Source organism: Mastigoproctus giganteus, chromosome 8, assembly GCF_048544385.1.
Source record: "Mastigoproctus giganteus isolate SK-2022 chromosome 8, ASM4854438v1, whole genome shotgun sequence".
Classification (NCBI taxonomy): Eukaryota; Metazoa; Arthropoda; class Arachnida; order Uropygi; family Thelyphonidae; genus Mastigoproctus; species Mastigoproctus giganteus.
The window spans coordinates 226,011,686-226,036,132 of NC_143582.1; the positions used below are offsets into that span (position 1 = coordinate 226,011,686).

General features: G+C 39.6%; 1 protein-coding gene across 1 annotated transcript in view; it reads left to right on the plus strand.

Moving 5' to 3' along the window:
* Window positions 1-24,447, plus strand: part of LOC150082378 (uncharacterized) — a 189,583-nt gene that overhangs the window by 136,608 nt on the left and 28,528 nt on the right. Inside the window, exon 2 of the mRNA XM_090380530.1 lies at window positions 19,544-19,832. Within this exon, the coding sequence (XP_090236656.1) occupies window positions 19,631-19,832 (202 nt within the window). The 5' untranslated portion in view covers window positions 19,544-19,630. The remainder of the gene's footprint in view (window positions 1-19,543; window positions 19,833-24,447) is intronic.

Consider the following 24,447-nt stretch of genomic DNA (forward strand, 5'->3'; position numbering starts at 1 on the left):
GAAAATAAAGAAATTAAGATGGGCTGGACACGCTATCCGTACTGATGACGGAAGACACGTCCATCAAATCTTCAAAGGAACCCCAGTTAGCAAAGCTGGCAGACATCCCCTAAGATAGGAGGATGGTATAACGAAAGATATCCGTGTGGCTTGCGCATTGAGAATTCTGGAATTCAGCTGTAAAGGCGGTCAAGGAACCACGCGGTTCCCAATCACCATGGAGTCGTTTCGTGAGCTATAAATCCTTTATGTACTGCATATGGCTTGTAGTCCAAGGTCCGTTTATCAGATCTGAAGGATACAGCAAAGCACCCGGTAAAAAATCACCACTGTTGCAAAGCGGATGAAGCAAATCGATTTGTTAATATAAAATTCTTTGGTTTTATTCTTTGGTTTTATTCTTTGAATCAGTTTGTGATTTCAATTGAAACCTTATGCAGAAATGCATGGAATGAATCCTTCTGTTCAATACGAAACCAATCGGGAAAAAAATATTCCAGCTTGGATGTCGAAGGAAAATTTACTATTTATTTATAGATTTTCCGATGAATTTTAAACTCGCATCTCCAGTTGTAGACGCAAACCTAAGCGCAATCAGCGCCACCTGGCGGAGGACGAGGTAATCTATTTCGAATAGCATTCTACATATTTGAAACTGAGACAAGACCTTCTTTTGCGATAATTTAAATGCGTTTTATTATTTCTTTGGAATGTGCAATAAGATTTTTTATTTTGTTCCGCGGTATAAATGAGTTATGCACGTCCTTGAAGTCTAGAGCTTTAATGGCTGTGGCAAGGAAGTATTCCAAGGATGAATTTTTCACTCGTAAGTATCTTTATAAAGTTGGGATGTACATTAACCTTCTTATGGTTTAAGTACCCCCTAGCGGTTGCCCTTCTACTCGAGAAAGAAACACATTTGTACATGTGTTTCAAATTCCCCTTAATTAGTCGCCTGGGATAAGGATACGTCACCTATTTTTAGCTTTAACTAACAACACGAGGCTCCACGGTGTCTTAACACTTTTCTTGACTTTCAAGTACAATTACTTAAGAATTCCCTTGAACTGTGGATGCAAAGAACTAAGAAGAAACGTTACAATCGTATATCAGCTGTTTGTTCTCTTGGTTTTGGGACCACAGCAAAGATGTTCAAGAAAATAAAGAACTCCTTTACAGGAATGTGGTAATATTTGTTTTTTTCGAGTTATTAAGATGCTTTTGTGATTAATATGATCATACTTTCTATATCCTTCCATGATAAGAGGTCGTATTAGTCATTGGTAAATTCAGTTTTCTTGAGAAAGCAAATTTAAGGAATGTGGGATCGAAGTTTTCCTACTCCATAATTTGATACATCAGTGTACTTTCAGGTGGACTTTTCCAAGTGGGACTAGCGATAAAGGAGTGTTTTTCTTTTCTTTCTCCTCTTTGGCCATCTATCACCAGTCACCACACGAAACAGCAACACCAAGGTAGTTTACAGACGTTGAATTCCAGGAGGATAAGTACTTTGTAGAAGGAGACAAAGCATCCCCCTCAATCCCGGTGTTTCTGGAGCTTTAATCGTGGTGTTATCTCTTACTGTAGCTTTCTTTTCCGTGTGCAATCAGACCTCAGTGAAGGACGTCGAATTAAGTGACGCGGTCAGATAGAGAGAAGAAATAAAAGATGTAGAAAGACTGAGGTAACAGACCCAAAACTGTGAGATGCGTGCACGAACTGTGATAACTCACATGGTGGTGGTGGGTAGCACAGTTGGTAGAATCACCCTCCTCCCCACACCGGGTGGAAAACACCTGAGTTTGAAGCCCGTCATTGACGCGAACAAGAGTTTTTAGAACTTTTTTCACCACGTAGCTCAATTAGTTGGTGGGATATTTTCTCCCGGAAACTCGGGTTTTTCATCCAACAAACATCATTTGCAAACATACACTCTCGCTTGAAAGTTTGGAAGCAGGTTTAATTTTTCTAAATTTTCAAAGTTTTTATTAAAATCGGACCAACTTGTTTACCAGTTTTTATTAAAATATTTTCTGTTATATATAAAAATAAAAAAAAAGAAACTTAAATAATATTTAAGAAATTTCTAGAATATTCGAGAAAATTCCAGGTGCAGAAGACTCCTGAATTAAGATTCCTAAAGTCAATCCATAACACTGATTTCTAAACGCAGTCGACGGCTCACTGCACTTGAAATCCTAGCCGGATTCAATAGGATTCAAACTCTCTGCATCCACTGCAAAATCTCATCTTAAACAAGCAGGATCTTAAACAAGCATGGTCATGTAGCCGTCCGAATACTTTTATTAAAATAAAATCGAAAAAGATACCGTTGGCTTTGGCTAAGAGCCATCAACATTGGACAGTTGAAGAGTGGAGAAACGTGGACGAATGAATAAAATTTGAAATTTTTGGATCGAAGCGTAGAGTTTATGTGAGACGATCAAATGATGAAAATATGGTGCCACATTGTTCAGTACCTACAGTCAAGCGCGGTGGGGGTTCCATTATGATCTAGGTTGCTTCTGTTTTCTTCCTGAGTGGATAACATCGTCAGAATGCAGTATCCTCTGGACTTCGTGGAAAGAATTTGAGATCACAACAAGACAATGACCCGGAGCTTAGCAGCTCTAAGCTGTGCAGGGACTTTCTGGCAACTAAACAAGGGGAGGGTGATATTGAAAATTATGGTGTGGCCACCTCAATCACCTGACTTAAACTCAGCAGTGCCTTGTGGGGTCAAGTCCATGAATATGGGCACGTATTATTGTTAAGGGTAGCTCCTAGAACGTCAGTTCAACTCCGCCTCGTGTTTCTGTGAAGAACAGTACCACTGTGTTTAGTGTGAGTTTGTGTGTGTTGTGTTGTTTTGGCCAGAATCATCTCTCTCACAGGTGACTGATACTTCTGGCTACCTAGAAGCGTCAATGACCTGGAGATTCTGGATGATTCTGGGTACTCGTCCACACCACGGGAAGGTACGTACTGTCTCAAATCGAGGCTCATCTGATGTTGCCAAAAGGTGAGACAGATTCCTTTGTGGTCCAATCCCAAGGAGAGAGAAGGGAGGAGGGGAACTATGGTGTTGGGTAAAAAAAAAGTCCATGAAGTCTGCCCATCTTCGCAAAATTTATGGGAAACCTAGAGATCCGCAAATTAACGAAAAATGTTATCATACGCTGTGATTCCAAACTTTTAGGTGGGAGTGTATATAAGGCATAATATGGTGTCAGTCTCTGATGCACCAAAAACCCCATAACAACAACTCATCAACTAAAAATTCGAAGTCTGTTTCAATTTTCGTAATGTAGATAAACATGACCCATTTTTATTTTCAGGAGATGACAATATAAAAGTAAGCAACTTCGAGTTTTGGCGCAGGGAAAGCAGTGCAAACATGCAATGTAATCATTAAGCAGGACATCAAGTTGTGTAAATATGCTGTGTTTGTGCTGGGTGAACCTCCCTACTGCGAAGAGGAAGTAATCAGACACAAATGTAGTGGAAGACTGCAGAACGGGAACAGTATAAAGGACTAACTGAGAAGCCGGTTTTTTTCGTTTGTGGGATGTAAAATATTGGGGTAGGAGAGGGAGTCTTTAGTCCATCGTACGAAAATGAAGATTGGTCCAATTAAGGTTTCGAAAAAAGGATTTAAATGGTGCGCCGAACGTCTGGAAAAGTATGCCTGTAAGAAGGATAATTTGAACGTTTATTTTGGAAACCCGTGTACATCTCAAGAGAAGTATGAACTAACAAGAATATTAAACAGTTTTGGTTGAAAAACAAATTTCTCTGCTGGTGATTATTTTTCTTGGAAAGAAAACGGAGTTTGCTTTTGCAGTTGAACCCTGGAGAGTTTGATCAAAGAAACAATTGCGCAAGTTTTCTCTGCTAGAGAATTGTCTGGAAGAAATTAAACGCATTAAGCTTCAGTTTTATTGGAAAGGTAAAGTGACTTTCGCAATTTTTGCTGTTTGTAATCTAAGACGTTGCACTATTTTATGTATAAAATAAACGGCTTGTTTTTGGTACTAGGAAGGAAGAAATCTTCAATTATTAAGAAAAATGCATTTAAATATTATAGTAAAAATACAGACGTACCATTCATTTCTTTTTCCGAGGTTTTTTGTCTCTTAGATCCAAGTAATTTCTTATCGTGTTTATCTTGTCTACGTGAAGACTGTGCTTTGCATTCATTTTTAAATAAATCCGATAAAAAATAGATATGACAAATCCTGTCCACCTGATGGTCATAAGATTATGTCTTATAATCAGTGTTTTATATCGGAAATACCAAAGTTAACATTATTAAGGGAGGTCTCGCACCAAACATTGTGTGCCCACACTCATATCACTAGTTCGTGAAGGGCAGTAGCCATTTACATCCACTCTTTGTCTCCTACCACTTTACCATCATCCTTTGTCACAGTGGAACCTTCCTCTAATGCATCATTGATTCAATGAATTTGAATGGTTCTAGAAACATTCCCAAGGTTTCTAACACATTGCCCTGGCAGCTTACAAATCTGAATCCAGATCAGTGGGCTGCTAGGTCTCCAGATCTGAATGCAATTGCAAATGGCAAATGTCTGGGAGGTGTTGGAAAGGGCATTTCTTCTTCGCAATTCTCTATCAACCATAATACATCAGCTTACAGATATCCTTATGGAAGAATGGTGAAATCTGGAACTAGACTTCCTCACACACCAATTGGAATTTATGCCACGACGTGTGTAGATTGTCATTCGAGCAAAAGATGGCCCTACTAGATACTGAATAAAGTTTTATAACTTTTTAGCCACCTCTCAATACACTTCCGCGGGCCAATTTTATAGAAGTCCTCTGACTGTCCTTCAGACTACGACTGGACAGCAGAAATCACCTCATCATCATCAGCAGCAGCAAAATGTTTTCCACAAAGAAAATAATTCAGGGCTGGAAAGAGGAAGAAATCCGTGGATCGGGGGATAAGCGAGTTGCGAAAATATTTCAAATCCACATTCGTGGGCACACTTCATTGCAGCATGCGAGGAATGCGCAGGGGCATTATTGTGGAGCAGGCGCACATTTATTGACAGCTTTCACATCTATTCTACAACTCTTTCCTCAATTTGAATTTATATTCCCTCATGTTCGTAATCTGGGCAAGAGGAAGAATCCCATCAGAATTCCGCGTATTCAAAGCCTTAAACACCTCATTCAGATCACCTCTCTCAGGTGCCTAATCACCAGCCACTGCAATTTGCAGAACTTAAGCCTCTCTTGTTAAGAGGATCCCTTCATTCCCCTCACCAATCTTGTTGCCCTTCTCTGTACACGCTCAAACAACTCTACATCCTTTCTAAAATGAAGCCTCCAGACCTGTATACAGTACACAAGGTGTGGCCTGACCATTGCCTTATACAAATGGATAATCACCTTTTCCCTGCTATCAAAATTCCTGTATATCATTGACAAAATGGTCTGCTCTGGCAGCCTGTCTGCACTGCTCAGCTAAACTTCATATCTGACGCACAATTACTTCATTCTCAGCTACCCTGCGTGTAGTACTACACAGCTGGTAGGTTTCTCTGGGGTTGCTTCTGCCCATGTGCAATATTTTGCATTTGTCAGTGTTAAACTTCAGTTGCCACATCTCAGTCCAACTTTTCTAGATCCTGTTGCAGTAGTAAAATTGCCATTACTGTCATTAACAACTCTATCAACCATCCTTTTATCCACTGTAGCAACTTACCCTTAATGCCGTACTGCTCCAATTTTTGGGAACCCATCTAGCAGACATTTTACTCGTATGCAACTGTTGGTGGATGATATTCTCCACAGACCCTTCACTAATTTGGAGCTCTGCAGCTAGTTCTTTGACGCCAATACGATCTTCCAGGATTAACGCCTCAATTTTTCAACTGTCTTCTGTTACAGCAGTTGCTGTACGTCCTGGGATTTGAACTGTTCATAGCAATGTCCAACAACTGTAACCTGGGCAGTCCTCTCCATACACAGCTACCATTTCTTTGTGGATTGCTTTGGGTGTGTATTCAACACCACACCACTGTTTACAATTCTGAAAAGCACTGATTCTCGCCATTTTCTCTTTCTTAATTTGAATATCAGAGAGGTTGAGATTATATATGAAATGAACGCTCGATAATTTTGTCTTAAAAACCTGTAATTGAAAAAAAAAATGAACAAAGCAGTGTGGCGTTGATAGGAAATACGAACGGAAAGAGATAAAGCACACATCTTCGAAGAAATTCAACGAAATGAACTGTATTTGCAGTGAAGATGTTTTCTTGATAAAAATTCCTATCAAAGGCAAATTAGACGTTCTTTCTGGACCAGCCAGATAAGAGACACGCTAGATAAGGCACTGAAAGGGAAAGGAGAAAAAAAATTAGAAAGAAAGAAAGTATTTATTTTTGCTGTCTCAAATAAAATCCGAATAAAAAGCTGGAATGAAGGATGTTGCACGGAGGATATTATTCACGCTAAATCGCTTTCTTTATTCATGAAAAGGGTTGACTTTTGGCAAGCATCCAACGCTGCAGCAAATAAGCACACGTGTTTCTTGTTCTGCTTTCTTAACCTTAACTGAGTCGCACGAAACTGCTGACGGCGTAAAAGACTTGGCTTCACCTGCTTTTTATCCACCCCCTCTTCGCTGATGCGTAACACTAAGGACTAGCGTTAAGTCTTAAGGTGATAAAGAGGTTGGCGACTGTACACGTTTCTATTAGATATCAACTCTCACCGAGTCGGGGGAGCTTTGGGATCACGTGATCTTCACTTACAAACAGATTGTTCATAAACCTTTCTAACAAATATCGGGGGATCTTGGCACGAATAAATACGGCATTCGTTCTTTCATTTGTCATAGCGTTGAGTAATATGAGGATGTACCGAGTCTGCGATGAAACCCAGTCGAATTTCCAGTCACAGGAAACGGATGTACGTCACTGTTGCCATGACAACGATATATTACTCGAACTCAAATTGCTAACGATTAATAAAACTCGAATTGGAAGAATCTTTTAATAATGTAATAGATGGATATCTATTTTAAAAGGGTGTGTAAATTAATTCGATAGAATCATATTAAATTTATGTTAATTAATATGAACTTTATTTATTTAATTAGTAAAAATATATTTAGTTTATTGATATACAGTGGGATATAATCCATATTCTAATCCATATTCCTATAATCCGACAACTTCCCTAATCCCTCATTTTTCTGGCTCATTCCAACTTTGTAATCTCGTCTTGCATATATTCAAATAGTTACACGTACGAGGGTGATCATTTAATCCGCGGACTGGTGCAGGATCTTATCTTAATTGTCATCATCTGAATCTTCTGTGGATTTCTCCTTCTCGAAATACATTCCTTGAACTTTACGCGCTTTTGCCATCCACTTCCGTTGTGACTCTACGGGCATCGTTGCGTTGGATGGAAAACGCTTGCCTTTCAGAGCTTTCTTCAGACTTGGAAACAGGAAGAAATCACATGGGGCTAAGTCCGGTTAATAAGGAGGATGTGGAAAAATCTCGGGACCTATGGTAGTGACACTGCCTGCACAATATTAGCCGTATATTGCATGGTATTTACTTGATGGAGAAACCACTTCACGCCGGAATATGACCGTCCTACCAAGACACTTCAATCATCTCTTTAACTGCTTGCTTCAAAACGATCTTCAGTGACACGCGGCTAAAAAAACTCTTCACGCAACAAGTGAACACACAGAGTCTGCTCAGTAGCGATAAAATCTTGCACCATCTGCGAATTAAATGATCACCCCTTGTAATTACAAAAAATAAAATCCTATTTATTTTTTTTTCTTATTTAATAATTATTTATAAGTCACTTTATCGAGATAAAAAATCGTTTAGTCTTCGATATCAATAAATTAATAATACGCTTCCCTTTAACCATGAGTTGCTTTGGTATTGCACTAGTGGTAGCAATATAACAAGTTCCTTAACGTTTTGGGGGGTAACTGTCAATTAGAAACTACCTGCTATCCCTTGGGGGATTAGTAAGTATTGAAAAAGGTCTGAGTTGCCTTGATGGCAATATCAAGGCAACTCAGGCTAAGATAGCAATAATATTACGCCAGGTTTTTTTGTATTTATATTCGTAAGTTCATTTAAACTGCACTTAAGCGAATGCAAATATTTCTTTATTTTTTTTTCACATTTGAACAAATATTTTTTCCAGAACAAATGGACTTTTGTTTCTGAATGGTGTATAAACAAAAACATCGAATAAAAGAAGAATTTATTAAATTCCTTTAACAACACGCAAGTTTCTTAGGTAGAATATAACGTTATTTTTTTTTTATAAGAACAAACTTCTAAGCTGGGGATCAACCGTTTTTTTTTTACTTTTTTATTCTCTATTTTTTTCTTTACTATTGCTGAGAAACTCAAAGGTTCTTAACTTCGTTAGTTGTTTATATGATTTTTTTTTTCTTTCCTCCTCTTGATCTTTGTTTCCTATTTTCCCAGAAAAGTTTTCAGTCTACTATAAACAAAAATAATTTTTGTCAAAATTGTTGCGTCGTTTAATTTAAAATTTAGAAAACTAAGTTAATATCTCACCAAATTGTTTTGTGTAGCAAACAAAAAAAACTCAAAGGTCAAACTTTGTCGAATTTAGAGTTCGAACGAAAGAAGAAAACAAACTGGCGCTATCAGTCATGGTAAAGTTTGGTTCACTTTTGACTGAGGGGGAAAAAAAAAAGGGGAGAAAAAGAAAAAAAAGAACAGTTCGAGCAACGGAGAAGATTTAACGTCAGTTTAATATCCGAAGATGCTGCGCTTCGGGCAAACATAGACTTAGAAGATGGGAAAAAAATGTTTGCTCATGGTGCCATCTTGTGGATTTTTTTGTAAATACAATTATGGCTTATTTTATTGTTTTTAGAGGTCAAAAAGGGCAAATATTAATGCTTCGATTTTTTTAATATAAACTCCAGAAAGTATATATTTCTTCTACAGAAAAATAATAATATAAGAAATACAAATATAAAAGATAATTATATTGATTATTATTTTGAATAATTCCATTTTTTTTTATATTAAAAAGTTAGTAATGGGTAATATTAAGCCTTTATAGTTAGGGTAGATGTAACTTTTTTCGCGTAGTGTATTTGTATCAACCTCGGCTGTGTCCCTGCATAACTGAAGCATTTTATTAGGTCTTCTCGGCTCTTCGACTCTTTCATTTATTGGTTTCACAGCATTAAATGCGCCATCGTGGGACCAAATAAAATCATACCGAATAACTTCCTTTACGCTGGTCACATGATCGCATTCGAGTGCGTTTTATTTCTCCCCCACCCCCCTTTTTTTGCTTGATGCTTTTACCAAAATGACAGGTTAAATTCCTTTCGCCGATCTAACTGACGTCCTAGCAATAGTGGCAAGACGCATTACGTCATGTGCTAAGGAATGCCGAACATGTCGCATGAATTCCAACCCCCCAACCCCTCTGTACTCAACCCCCCCGGCCTCATCTGTCTCGAGGAGAACGTTTGACACACCAATATCGCTAACATTACGTTTTGTAGGCAGCCTTTTTGAAGCCGCACGAGGAACATAAAGTTTCTTTTGATTTTGCTGCTTCTACTGGGGGATGGGGGAGGGGGGGTATTCTCTATTGATTTTACTCTGGCCCGCATTGTCCGCAGCAGAAAATACTCGCTGCTTTATACCGAGCCAATCTCTTTGCTTATTATATGCAGACACTAATTAGGATTCGCAGGGGTGGAAAAACTTTTATAATATTTAAATATCTCTGGGTCTCTTTGAAACGCTCACCAGTGGATCTTGTTTTTATGATGGTGGAGACCATGGCAAAGCGCCTTCCACAGAAATAAATCACTGGCGATAGTTCTAGCTGGAGTGGTGTCTGAAATAAATTTCACACCAGAATTGGATTACATATTTCACAATCCAACTGGTTTATTTGTAGCTGTTGGGGGTCAGCAGTCTGAATGCAGAAAAATGGTGTTTAAATCTTCCTAGAATTCCATTCTTCCCATTCTAGCAACTGTCTTTAAAAGATTCTCTTCCTGACAGTCTTTGGTTCGTTTTAATACAGGGTTGTTAAAATTAAAGTGTCCCTATGTAGAGGGCTCTGGAGCGAGTTCTAAGGCTCGTGCTGAAGAGAAATTTGGATAACAGGTACAATAAAGAATGCGCTCGCCATTTATTGGAAAAAAAAACATTAGTTGCAAAATTTGTCACTATATGTCGCTGTAAATCACTTGAACAGCGCTACAATTGTTCAATGTGTCCTCCATTTTGGTCAACAACAGTTTCCATTCGAAAAACAGCAGAACTTAACATGTCAGCTGGAATAGCCAGCAGATCTGCCAGAGTTTGACATCCTTCCCGATACACCTGGTTCTTCAAAAAACCCCACAAAAAACCACAGAACCCTGGTTCTTCAATAAACCCCACAGAAGTCGCATGGGGTCAGGTCCGGTGATCAAGGTGGCTAAGATGTCTGAAAACAACGGCTGATGACCCTTTCGTCGGTAAAGTGTTGCCTTAGCAATCTTTGGACACAACGGTGGATGTGGAGTGTTTTCAACTAGTGATTAGCATTAGCAGAGGCATTTGATGCAAGAAAGCAAGCTTATAGAGCATCAGCCAAAAAAAATATAATAATAATAAATAAATAAATAAAATAAAATTTTGTCCAGTTCCTCTTTGAATTTATTTAGGCTATCAACTTCCACAACGAACAACAACAGATGGAAGTTTGTTCCTGCAATCAACCACCTGCTGGCTAAAGGCAAATTTCCGCCCATCTATTCTACAACTGTCTTTCCTCAATTTGAATCTATGCCCATTCAGGTTCGTAATCTGAGCAAGCGAAGAATCCCATCAGAATTCAACGTGCTCAACCCATTCAAGGCCTTATACACCTGTTCAAACAGATCTCTTCATAGGTTGTTGTTGTTATTTGGTTTTTTAGGAGCATTAGCAACTAAGGCCATATTGCTCCGGGGATGTGCGGTGGTCATTCCCTGACCTTTCCGCATCCTCCGTATTTGGTGGTCACGGGCTCGAACCCCGGTCTAATCAAGAAGCGTGTGCTACACACTGCTGTTCCTGCCCACTTGGCTACGGAGGCGCCTCTTCACAGGTACCTAGTCTCCAGCCGCTACAATTTGCAGAACTTTCTTGGTAAGAGGACCCCTTCGTTCCCCTCGCCAATCTTCTTGCCTTTCTCTGTACTCCTTCTAGAACTCTACATCCTTCCTAAAATGAGGCCTCCAGACCAAGGCGCCGTACTCAAGGTGTGGTCTGACCATAGCCTTATACAAGAGGACAATCCCCTGCTCGCAAAGTTCTCGTATGCCATTGGCAAAGTCCCTGTATACCTATGAGCTGCTCTTGTAGCCTATCTGCACTTCTCAGAAACTTCATATCCGAGTGCACAATTACCCCCAGGTATTTTTCATTCTCCACTGCCCTGAGTGGAACACCACCCAGTTGGTACATTTCTGTGGGGTTATTGCTACCCATACGCAGTACTTTGCATTTGTCAATGTTAAACTTCAGTTGGCACCTCTCAGCCCATCTGCCCAACTTTTGGAGATCTTCTTGCAGTAGCATACTGTCTTTACTGTCATTAACAACGCTCCCAGCCTTCGTATCGTCTTCAAACTTAGATATTAAGTCTGATACCTTCATTAATAGCATTGATAATACTGAAAACAACGATGGTCCCAACAACGAACCCTGAGTGATGAGCATAATCGATTATTTCAATTATACTCATATCATTCGATTGAAATTAATCCTCCAGACATCAAGGAACTTCCAGTAGAGAAGTTCTCACCAAGTATTCCTTCCCATCCCTTTACATCTCACCAAGCAGGAAATTAATGTTAATAGCCGTTTCTTCACAGATGAGACAGATTTATCTTTGCTCAAATGCTGCAGATCGAGCAAAACCTGGTGCTCACCTGCAAACTTTCATTAAGAAAATGTTTCTGGGTTTCCACAAAGACGAATGAGTGTATCTCTGAGTTCACATCCTGAAGGAACACCTTCGGAACAAGCGAGAGCATCGCACAGTCGGACCCTATCAAAGTACGGTCGAAGGTCAATAGCCGTGGATTCCTCGTTTCTCCAACTTTCTTAGTAAACGTGGAGAGTTGGACCGTGACGGGCGCGTTGGAGGTTCATAAAGCATCGCAGGCGCGCTTCGATCGGAGCGGATCAGCGTAGTCAGTATGTGTGGGGAGCCTTATCGGTCCCGAGTTGAAGACTGGATTGATTGGCTCTGCACCGCTCCGAATGCTGGTATTAAGGTGGATATTACGTCCGTCCGTCCGTTCAAAACTACATATTGTAGTGTGACCTCGTGTAGTATGACGTCATAGTTCATCCGGCTCTTTCTCGCGAATCATCCTCAATGGTGGCTCTCGTGGAAACTCTTCACATGTTTCGCTTGTATAGAATCATTGGATGATAACAGTATATGTTTATTTATTTATTAGATCTGTTTATTGCTTGGAGCCACTCAAAAGCCACCCCCTGGATAGCAGTAAGCTAAGGGGGTGATAATTATATTCAAAGGTTAAGGCAGGGACGTCTGTTCTGGGTTACATGGAGCACATGTACGCTTAACCTTGCTTGAAAATTGTGGAAAACCGAATCCCAAATTAAGGATGTTAGGTACTGTACAAAAATATAAAGGATTGAGGCAGTCCATCACCGGTTGTTGCCCGTGGTATCTCTTTAATCATGACTATCTTAGCGCTCACTGGCAGAGGTCTTTGCTGTAATAGATACCAAGTTATTTTCTTTTTGGTGGTGCTCTTGTGAGTCATAATGGTAGATTTGTGTAGGTGTCCATTAGCTTCTAGCGTTGAGTTTATCAAGGTCGATGGTTAGATTGTTAATCATATCTACTGTGTTTCTGGGAACGTGCGTCTCAGGCCTTTAAGGTTGCTGAAACTGATTCTGAGTGGGAGTCGTGGGTCCACTTGACTTCTTCCAGCAATTCGGGGAGTTTTTATCAGATCAGTGATATCAGGGACGTCAAGTCGTCCTGTGATCAGTCTGGCCAGTGCAAGAAGGTTAGCTGCCACAATCTGTTGGTTCCATGAGGTGACTTAGAGATTGATGTAGAGTTGGAGCCTATAAATAGTGTATTGGTTGCCAGTCCGCTGTTGAACCATTTCAGGAGCCAGTATTCCAGGCTGAGGAACTTGTTGAAGTGTGTTATAAGGGAAGAGGACCAAATGGCTGCTGCATAAAGAGAAAAGGGGTACAGACATCGGAAGACGCATTTCTTTACCAATTCAGCATTATGTATCCTCGAAGTTCCTGGCGGATCGCCCACATAGCAGAATACATTTTTGTTTTCGTGTTCAGGAGGGCCTGGAAGGTCAAATCCTCGTCCCAAAACCCCAGATCCTTGTACGTTTTATCTTTTTGAATGGATGGTAACATTGATATCATTGCGTGACTTCTTCCAGACGAGCTGTCTTTGCTTGGTTAATCCGTAAACCGATTGAGGCCAAAAATTGTTCAAGTTGATGGATCTTTTTATTTGCCTGTAGAATAGTGCTAAGACCCTTATTTTGTTCAGTGTGATGTGGAGTTTCAGGTCAATAGCACATGACTGGAAATCAGTTTGAGATGTCAGGAAGAGCTGTAGCGTTGCGGCAAATAGGGTTGGTGATTGGAATTCCCCCACCAATTGGTATCTTATTATACATGAAACCAAATGTACTCCCTCCCCCTTTGCTTTTCATTTTGGTCGTGTTTTCTACTTCAACAATTTAATATTACAACGATGAATCGTTTGACTGTGAGACTGAGGAATACCGGCTCATATACCCAGGGAATTAAATTTATCGTTCCAATACTTTTGGTAATATAGTGTAGAACTATTACCTTCTAAAGATTTGTTATCAACAACTTTTGTTAGGTCTCTGTAATTGAAGTGTGTATAAATGTGTTTTTTATACATTTCTCTTGTGAAATGTGTAGAAAACGATGAATTGCTTTTTCTTCATACATTCTCTGCTCTTCTCTCTCTCTTTCCCACCCCCTTTCACCTTTTTAAGGGCAACATTAATCATACTCATTCAGCTGTCGTAGTAAACATAATGGCGTTATTTATTGGTCGGTGTTTTGTAATCTGCAGTTTATAAATGCAACAAACCAACGCGCACACCCCGAGGAATGTCTAATCCATTAAGCATTATTAGCGTCTGGGATGTCTAACTCCTAACTACCTAATTTATTATTGCCAGTTGGCGTCAGGCCAACTTGCCTCCCCTCCCACTTTTTTTTTTCCGGTCCTTTTAAGAGCACTTCGAATTCTAATGGCTTGTTGTGTCTGGAGAAGATTCTCAGCTAATTCAGATTGCGTTACAAACATTCCACGGCTCTACGAAATAGAAACAGTTGATTAAACATCGATTAGCTGAGCTTATAAACTTGCAGAAGGATGATTACTTTTATAAGATCGATAATTTACATCTTAAATGTTCGCAAGATCCTTCTTTAATCCCCGTCTAAATTACTACGTTCCGACAAATGTATGTAATCCGTCATCGGGTACAACGAACGATAATCCATTATTCATAAAAGATTTCTTCGGGGTAACAGAAAGGCTGTTATTTTACAACCAAGTGGCAACCAAAGAGGCATTTCAGAATGCCCAATCCATCTTACTTCGTAATGGGATATCGCAGCCGACGAACGGGGGGGGCGGGTTCACTCCTAAATGCGAAAAAACAAGAGGATACTGTTACAGTTTTCTCAGAAACACCAACACTGGAGATCATCATCATTCATGGGTTGATCATCGTCTTCTAATGGTCCATCCATGGTAAGAAATGTTTGATCAGTGTCGCCAATCCGATACTGGTGGAATCTTTATTGGCGATGGCAAATGGAAGATTTCGAGATGGTTTAGGAGTGGATTAATGGATTTCTCCATTGCTTTGAAAAGAATACAGATGATTGTAATGAGAGGATAATTGAATGCGAAGGATGTTTCGCCCGTTTTAGGAAATTGTTGGATATGAGCAAATTTACAATCAGAAGGAAACATTCTAATGGAATAAGAAAGCGTAAAAAGACAACAGAGAACAGGAGAAAACTCGGGAGCACATGTTTTGAAAACAAATCCCATCAAGACCTGATGCATTCTTGGCATCGAGATTATTCAAAATTATTCTGACATGCTTTTAATGTAATACCACAGGAGGCAATTGAATGGAATGTTCTGGGAATATAAATGGATGGTTTGCAAAGAAAAGCAGGACTCGTATTAGTCGGCTTTATCTGAGGATGCAATCGACCATTAGGGTTAAACAGAGGTGGAAGTACAGGTCTTTGTGAATCTATGTTCCATACAGCACAGCTCGCAGAATATTTAAGATGGATGTGATTCAATCACAAAAATCGCCGGTCCTGGTGCTCTAACCACTGCTGTCATTGCAGAAAATGGCTTCCACCATGTTTGTGAAGAATGGCAGAAACTTTGGAGTAAGTGCATTTCATCAAATATGGACTACTTTGAAAAGGACCATCATCAAAATATGAATGATTAATAAAGGTACGTTGTGAAAAAAAATTATGATCATTCTTTATTGAACAACCCTCGTAATTTATAATGGTCGCGAGCTGTAGTGTAGGCAAAATGAACCTGGAGATGTGGAGTCAAGCCAATTGTGATATCTAGCATCTTTATCTTGAACAAACTTAGTTCATTTATTGGAAAACCAAAGTTTAGATAAAAGAAGAGATTTTAAGGTGGAATGTGGAATAAAGGATTTCGTCCCAACAAGAATAATTTCACTGACACGATCAAGGAAGATTTCAAACAGTAATCCAAAAAAGGAACATAAATTACTCAGGTTTCCCAATTTGCGTTCTTTTAATGCCAAACAACATTGTGAGAACTGCCATGAGAGAGGCTCTCTTCGAGAAAAGACCACAAGTTACGTTTCTCTAGTATTGTGGTAGGTAAATGAACAGTCTGTGCGAGGTCATTAGTAATTGCAAATGATCTCGCCATGATGTCCATCGTAAATTCAAAAGACATCAATCATACTGCAAGATGGAATAGATGGGAGATTGCAGGAGTTATGCTGCAATCCTCCATTAAGCAAAGTGGTGGTATTGCACCGGCTGATGAGAGTCATCTACCACTTCGTATTGCATGGTGACATAGAGAGACGGCGTTACTCTGAGTCATATGGACACCGCATCTCGACAACTGCTTAAATGTTAATCATATCCTTCGGATATGTCTTTGCTTATAGAACAGTTAACTCGGACCTCATGATTCACTCTCAATAAGGAAGTATACTGCATGGTGTAGTAGGATCCATGGTGGTTGGCAATACTGCATACAGGTCTGGAGGCATTGTAGGAAGCATATAGAGCTATTGTAACGAGTGCAGAGAAGGGGAACATGATTGGTGAGGGTCAAAGAGGAGTTTTTACCAAGAAAGACTTTGGTTCTGGAAATTAGACTCCTGCAAAAGTACCTCTTTGAAGTGTTTAAGGATTTAAATGGATTGAATAAACTTAATGAGATGATTAGTATACATCGTGTATACTGGTGGGTAATAAAAATATAAGCTTGTGTTGGACCTGCGATACACTTTCAAGATTGATGGGAGGTATTTGTCCATCCATCTACCTCTTCCTGACTTTGCGTCTTCTTTCATCTCTTCGTTCAGCACAACCGATTCGGTGATAAGAATGAAGTTAAATAGTGCGTTGAGATCCCTTTAATGGGAAAATTCCTGAACAGGGCAGAACGATGGAAGAGCGCCTGAATGTCCATGTCGAAAAATAGTCCATTAAAGCGCTTCATTTATGTTCGTCGTTCTCTGATGAATATCTTTTTTAAAAACATCTGTGACCTTACTTTACAAACAGCCCCTGTTCATTTTCTCTTATTCTGTCACTGTGGTCGATACCGTGGTTTTTCCCTTTCTTTTTCTGCTGTGCCATCTTATTCAGGCGGCCAGCCAACCCATTCACTCCGTGTTTACCTTACAGGTGGATTTTTTAGGCCCTCCCTTATTTTTCTTTGAGATATGAACTCTCACTCTCTGCTGTACTTATACTTTATCTTACACGCCTGATCACATCTAAGAAGGCGGATATAAATCGATATATTTTTTTATTTTTTCAGCTCCCTTCCTCCATCCCTCCCTCCTCTAAGAAGTCATAAATATAGCACCGTGCGCTGTTGAACCATGGACGAATGATGCGGCTCAAATATGCCTGCGCTACCATGGAAACAGGCGACATGTTGGAGAAACATTACGTACAATTAGTCCGCTGCTCGCAGATATTGCTTCTTCCAGGTAGAGAGAGAGAGAGAGAGATAGAGAGAGGGAAAGAGAGAGAGCCTCATTTTCCTTTGGTCCATTCGGAGATCCTTTCTTCTAAATGCGAATTGATGGAAATTATAGTTTGTACAAACTCCATCATAATTCCGATGGACTCTTCCAAATCCTGATTCTTCGGCTGCATAATTAAATGCGGATGAGATAGAGAAAGCAATTCTCCTTCTCTTTCACTCTCTCTAAAAACGTAAGGAGGATAAACCTTACATCCATCTCATTTTGCGTTGCTGATTCTCAAATCAAAGCCGCGTAACACGGCGAGACGCCAAATGAGTCGTAGACGTAACGGTGGAGTAAGTAATCTCGTTATCCCCGCAAAAACTCGCTTTCGTAGTGGGAGGCAGGGGGAGGAGGAAAAGTTATAAATAATCGAGGCACATGTTTCGAGTTTTGTACTCGTACAGCGCATTGAAATTACTGAAATTGCTAAGCCTAAGTTTGCGCAGAATGTAATCCAAATGGCTTTTTTTAATATTTATAGAAATAGTTGCCGTATCTACACTGCGTATCGGAAATAATAGGCGCGCTTATATACTTCTAGACTGCTTCTTCAAAATACGTCGTTTAAACAAAAACGCTAAGGCCGAGGTGACTGCGTGTTATGTCTAAGTTTTGCTTATTCTCTAAGTTTCGTTTATGTGGTTTTGTTAAGTTATGTTTTGGTGTAAAGTTCCTTTTTGCTGTTTTCCTGGTTTGAAGATTTTTTTTTTTGTTTTTTTTTTATTTAAAGTGTTCTTTTTGTTTTACGGTTTTGGTAATGTTTTGTTCGTTTTCGTAAGTTTTGTTTATATGCCTGAAAGTTTTGTTCATGTGGTCTGTAAGTTGTTTACGTTTTGTTTTGGTAATATTTTGTGTTTAAAGTTCTTTTTCGTTGTTTTTTTGGTTTAAAGTTCTTTTTTGTTTTGTTTAAAGTTTCTTTTTTTTTTTTTTTCTTTTTTTTTTTTTTTTTTGGCTTTAAGGTTTCGGTTTGTTTTGTTTTGGTAAGTTTTTTTATGTGATCTGTAATTTTGTTTATGCGGTCTGTACGTTCTAGTATTAGCGATGGTCACATGGTTCAAGGAAGCCTATGGCTTATGCTGCTGCACCAGCCAAAAAAAAAAAAAAAAAAAAGAAATAATAAAATAAATAATAACAAGAAGAATTTTTTTAAAAAATAAATAATATTAATAAGAGAAAAGGAAACAGACAACCTATTCATTTCCCTCCTCCCTTAGGTTTTATCCAGCTGACCTTTGAATTTTCCCAAACTGTCAGCCTCTACCACCCATGCAGGTAACTTATTCCAGTAATCTATAATATAACTCACTGGCTAAAATAACATTTTGTTTATTCTGTAAGTTTTGTTTATGTGGTCGTTTTGTTAATGTTTTGGTTTAAAGTTTTTTTTTTTCGTTTAAAGTTTTTGGTTTTAAAGTTTTGGTAATGATTTGGTTTTAAACCCCTCACCCGTCACCATGCACCCCTCACCCGTCACCATGCACCCCTCACCTAAGACTAATGAACTCAGCCATGTTGTAAAAAAACACCAAACAAATTCCTCATTTCATAGACGGGTGAAACCTGGTCGTTTTCCATCCAGTGTGGGGGATGGTCATTATATCCAGTGTGCTGCGCGTGATAGCAGTGAAATAGGAAGGATACCACTACCATCCAGAAAAACACAAAAAAGTGCAGGGAACCTCATTCCACCCAACCTGAGGGTACACCTAAAAGTACGACTCAGACATCCTTGTAAACCACCAAGCAGGAGTTCAAGGCATCAACAGAGATTGAAGACTGTGCGTACATTCTACTTATGGAGTTCTATGGTCTCGGCTTTCGTGTCCGCATACATTTTATAGGGTGGTGTATATTTATCTTCGCATATAATTCAGGGCCTCATTAGTACCAAAAAAAAAAAAATAATAATAATTAATGAATAAAATGAAATCAATATATATGCTGTACATAGCAATCAAAACAGCAAAGACAGCAATTGCCTATACACTGCATATCAAAAATAATAGACACACCTGACAATTTCAAGTGTTGCATTTTTATCTGCCCCTGTGTGTATAAAAAGTATTTTAATGCACGTTCGTGGAAAGAATGAGGCGTATTTACCATTTCTTTCTTTTCTATTTCCAGAATGAAGCGATTGTGGTCGTTAGCGCCATCTACCGGAGGAAAGACATGATTCTAATGCCTGCGTCATAGACAGGCAACAGGGAGACGATGGGATGGATGTCCTCTCCATCGGTCTTGTCTCTTGTGACCTTCGTCGTCTCTTGGATGTTCACCTCGTGTCCTCTGTCACTAGCTCTGTGTCGTCTGTCGGAGTTCGCTTGCAGCAACGGCCATTGCGTCAGCGTCAGCCGCTTTTGCGACGGAACTGACGATTGCGGTGATCGGAGCGACGAGTTCGTTGGATGCACAAGTAAGTTGAGGCCCTCGAGGGCCGCGCAAATAGTGGATTGTGATGTTCGCGTCACTCAATAATTTGGGGCTTCGCCTGGGACCGAGCAGTTTTGACAATGGATCGCGAGACAGCATTTTGCTCTTTAAGTGGCAGCCAACCCGGAAGCTAAGGGAGGCTCTCTAATAACGTCGCATGGTTTCATAGGGCTAATTTTCAGGTACACGCCAAGGCCTCGCGCATCCCTCACGCGTCCACGCTAAGTTAATCGACCCGCAGTTGGGACTTTAACGGCAACTGTCGAATCAAGTTCATTAAATCTCGCGTTTTCTCCTGACTGCATGACCTGCTGCATCAATCTCCAACTTTAATTAAAACTCTTTATTGTTTTTTGACATTTTGGACAGCCCCTAGCCCTTTTAATGCCATCATCTTGACTTTAACAACAAGCTTTCAGTCGAGTTGATTCTTTTCAGTTTGCGTCAGCCACTAAGACAACCTCCCCCCCCCCCACCCACCAATGTCTCTTTGAAACAACTAATTTCAATTTCGATGTCCAGAACTTGCGACCCCTTTTTTATTAACTGTGAATATTTTCAGTAGTACGATTTTATATTTGATGGGACTATTTTCTCATGGAGAAACAACACAATCTTTTAAGTGGATCAGTATAAACGTATATTTATATTTCGGAAGATATGTGGTATGAGTAGTGAGATTTATTAAATAGTTTCTAACTCTACGTTTCGAGACGAACTTTTGCGTGTTCTTCTTCATGTGATTAACAGATAGATCACGTTAGATAAATATGAAGTAGAAGCGAGAGTTTTTACATTTGTGATTATTTTGAGGAGAATATTCATTCTTCATTTTCTATGGGATGGGATTTGTGTTTCAGGAAATTTTGGATCGACAATGTTATTGATGGTCTGGAAACATTCAGATGACGCAAACAGCCTATGACAAAAAGTATCGGGCTTTTTATCAATTTTCTTGTGATAATAGTCCATGAAACCTTTAAAGTACGTGTTCAATGCCTGTTCAATTAGGAAGAGAGGGTATTGAACCATTGAGGTTAATCATGAGGTCATCGGGAGCGGCTCCTTTGGATTGTAGAAGTGCCAGTATGGGGCCAATACATAAAGGCGATTTGAAGATGAAGTGACGAGTGGAGTTAACTCCAGAGCCTTTTGTCTGACTTCAGTGGTAGGAAAAATCCATCCTAGAGACAATGGTTAAGAGTGCAATCCAGAGACATTTACTTCTGACTGACATTCTTGGCACAGTTACTCATGAGTTGGATGTAGGGAACAATTTCGACATAGTTTAACTGGATGTTAGCAAGGCATTTCAATGGATATTCTTCAGATTGGTGTAACGTCAGAGAAGGGTCCCAAAGGGTCCTTGGACCAGTGTCGTTTCTCATTTTCATTAGCGACATCGACAAAAGGACAAAGGGCGTGATGGCAAAATTTGCAGATGATGTAAAGGTTGGGCGGGTTGTTAATGATCAGTACCAACCGTATTTGGGACACTGTGTTCAAGTACGGAGACCTTATCTGAAAAAGGCATCGAGCTTCTTGAAAGGCAAACTCAAATAGTGAGATCGGCAAAAGGACGACCGTACAAGGAAAGACTCCGATTATGTGGGCCACAGAGCTTGGCAACCAGACACCTCAAAGGTGACCTGATTGAGGTTTATAAGGCTCTGAGAGCATTAGTAAAATGAATGAAGGCGGAATTCTCATTGTTCTGAACAATTCCCAAACTAGGGATCATGAATTCAAATTACAGGGCTTGAGGTTTAGATTGGATTGTAGGAAGTTTTCTTTTAGTCAGCGAGTCATTGATTACTGTCCCCTTTACTGGAACCAGTTGTATTCTTAGGTAGCTGAGGCTGACAGTTTCAATAAATTCGAAGGTCAACTGGATACCTACTTGAGGAGGGAAGAATATATTTTGTATTTTCTTATCTTCTTGGTGTTTTTGTCAGCGCAATAGCCTGTGGCTTCCTTGCATTATATAACTAATACTAATCCTCCCGAAGAGATATTTGAGGGATTGCCAAGATTGCAGTTCATTAAAACTGGATGAATACTTAGAATTTCTGAGTTTGTAACACTTTGGTCACGGTAAAGCTCTTTTCTTAAAACTTCTTGGAGAGATAACGCAAACAGGATACGGAGTTGGAGATCCGAAGATGGTATGTTGGGAAGGCAGAGAAAAGACGAGTTCATTGTCCACATTCTTTAATTAGTGTGGTAGTAATGAGTCGACTTTATCTCTTTGTGAACTTTGCTCTTCAACGAGGCCATCTTTTCTCTTCGCAACTCGAGAATTCTTCTTACGTCTAACTTTCTGAAGTGTCTGGAGATGTTATTGTTTTAATAGCTTTTCTCCAGCCTCATGCTGGAAAGAACTTAACAAATATACAGTTAAAACGCTAATTAACTTTTTGGGTACAGTGTAGATTAAAATATAAATACATAAAACTGAAGAAAGTTGCTCGGTTTAAATATACAAGGTTGTTATGAATTCTCTTCTTCTACATCTAAAATTTTATGTTGCAACAAAGATGGGTCCACTCATCTGTCCCCTTTTGATTGGCACCATTTTGAACAGAACGCGTACTTAACGTAATCATACAAGAAGTTAAATACAAGTTAAGTGTACATACTTAATGTTTGTGTACTCGTGCGTACTCAGGCTCAATGTTTACTGATACAAACGCTTAGCATACAGGATCCACAGAGAACATGACCCGTTCGAGCTACTAATCAAGAGGATTATGAAGAGATGGTCAACACGTGACTATATCCGAAGAAAACACCCCTTTGGTATTAAATATCCAAGTAATAAAACAAGATTACAAGGAGTCATGTACAAGTAAATTGATTAATTATAAATATTTAATGTTTACTCACACAAAAGGGATTGCGCATCGATCTTAAATTGCTTCTTAAAGCTAAGATTGCTTTTCTACATCTCACATTATTAACTGCCATTCTCTCTCGCTCTCCAGCGATTCTGTCTGACTCTCCCACGATTCCCTCGGACTTTTTTCTTTCACTCCTGTATCTCCCTTTTGTTCATCCCTCTTCCCCCCTCCCCTTTTCTTGACCAATCATCTTTTATTTCTCTTTCTTCATCTTTATTCGCCCAATTCTTTTACTGTTGTCTAGGCCCACATTCTGGTAGGTCGCGCTCTTCTTCTGACCGTCCTTGTTCACGAGATATCATGAGAAAGACAAGGACTATGATGACCAAGAGCCGCCAACACCACCTGACGTCAGCAGTGGAGAGACTAGCAATAACTTGGAAAGAAGGAGGAAGGGCCTGATAGACCTCACCGAGCAACAGAAAACAGCGATTGCGAACCTGAAGAAGGATTACTTCCAGAAAAAACATAGCAGCGCTCTACCAGACGATGAGGAAGACAGACAAGCGGTATACCCCACTCGACCTAAGGGAGGAGTCCCCTCTCGCCCAGACGGCACAAACGAAGCTAGAAAGATGGACAAAGAAGACATTCCATGGCAGACACTACAATGACCTCCATCAAGACTATATAGATAAAATTGCTTCCAATGGGACGAGTGGGACGTTTTATCCCTAAGACTGAAGGATTCATGCTCACCATCCAAGACCAAGTAATGAACACCAGAAACTATAGACAATACATCGGCAAGGAGCCCGGAGTGTCCGATGACACATGCTGACGATGCCACAAGGAGAGATTGAATATATACTTCAATGGTATAAAAATTGAGATAGGACCTTTTTCAGCAGAAAAGGAGATATTCCATCAAAGCTAGGGTCTCCCTTTTCTTTCAATTGATGTCCTGCTTCTAATATATCTAAATCCGAGAGCGAATCGAGAAAAAAAGAATTTCTGATTGAGTACTTAACAGATTCTTTCGTTTCGTTGTCTCTAGAGTCATGTTCTTCTTTTGAGAAAGGTTATTTACACTTGGGATAAAGTGGTTATAGAAAGCTGATTCTTTTTTCTGGTCATCTGAAATGAGTACCTCGTTCTCAACTACATCTCCAATGTAGCTCTCCATTTCAGTTTCCTTCCAGGTAATAACTTATCTAAAATTGTCCATTTTTCTTTGCTTGTTATGATGCCTCTAAGTTGGGAACTAAAGTGTTTTATTTTGTCTGACCGAAGGCAGTCGGTGACTTTGTTTCGTTGTGTATTTATTTTTATCTGCCTCGATTCGAGTTGCTCTAGCAATTCTTGGGAGTTTGTCCCTTTTCTTCAACATGTCACGAATTTTGTTTTGAAATGAACGGGCATATTTTTCCTCTTGGAATTACCCAATTGGGAAGTCAAGAAAGAAATTGTGGGACTCTCCCATTCCAGTTGGGATATCTCCATCAGTAAGAAGAGAGAAACCATTAGAAGTAATGACATCTAGGAGTCTTGCACTTGAGAGGAAGAGCTTTGAAGAATTTTAATATTGAAGTCTCCAATCAGTAGAAGACTAAAGGATTTGCTTGTGAAGTGAGATAGAGTATTGTCACAAGTTACAAGGAAGCTGAGGGAGGTCGGTATAGACACCAGATCGCCAAAGAGGAAATGCTGATAAAAGAGAATTCAGAAGCTTGATCAGGCAGATTTCAGATAGGAAAG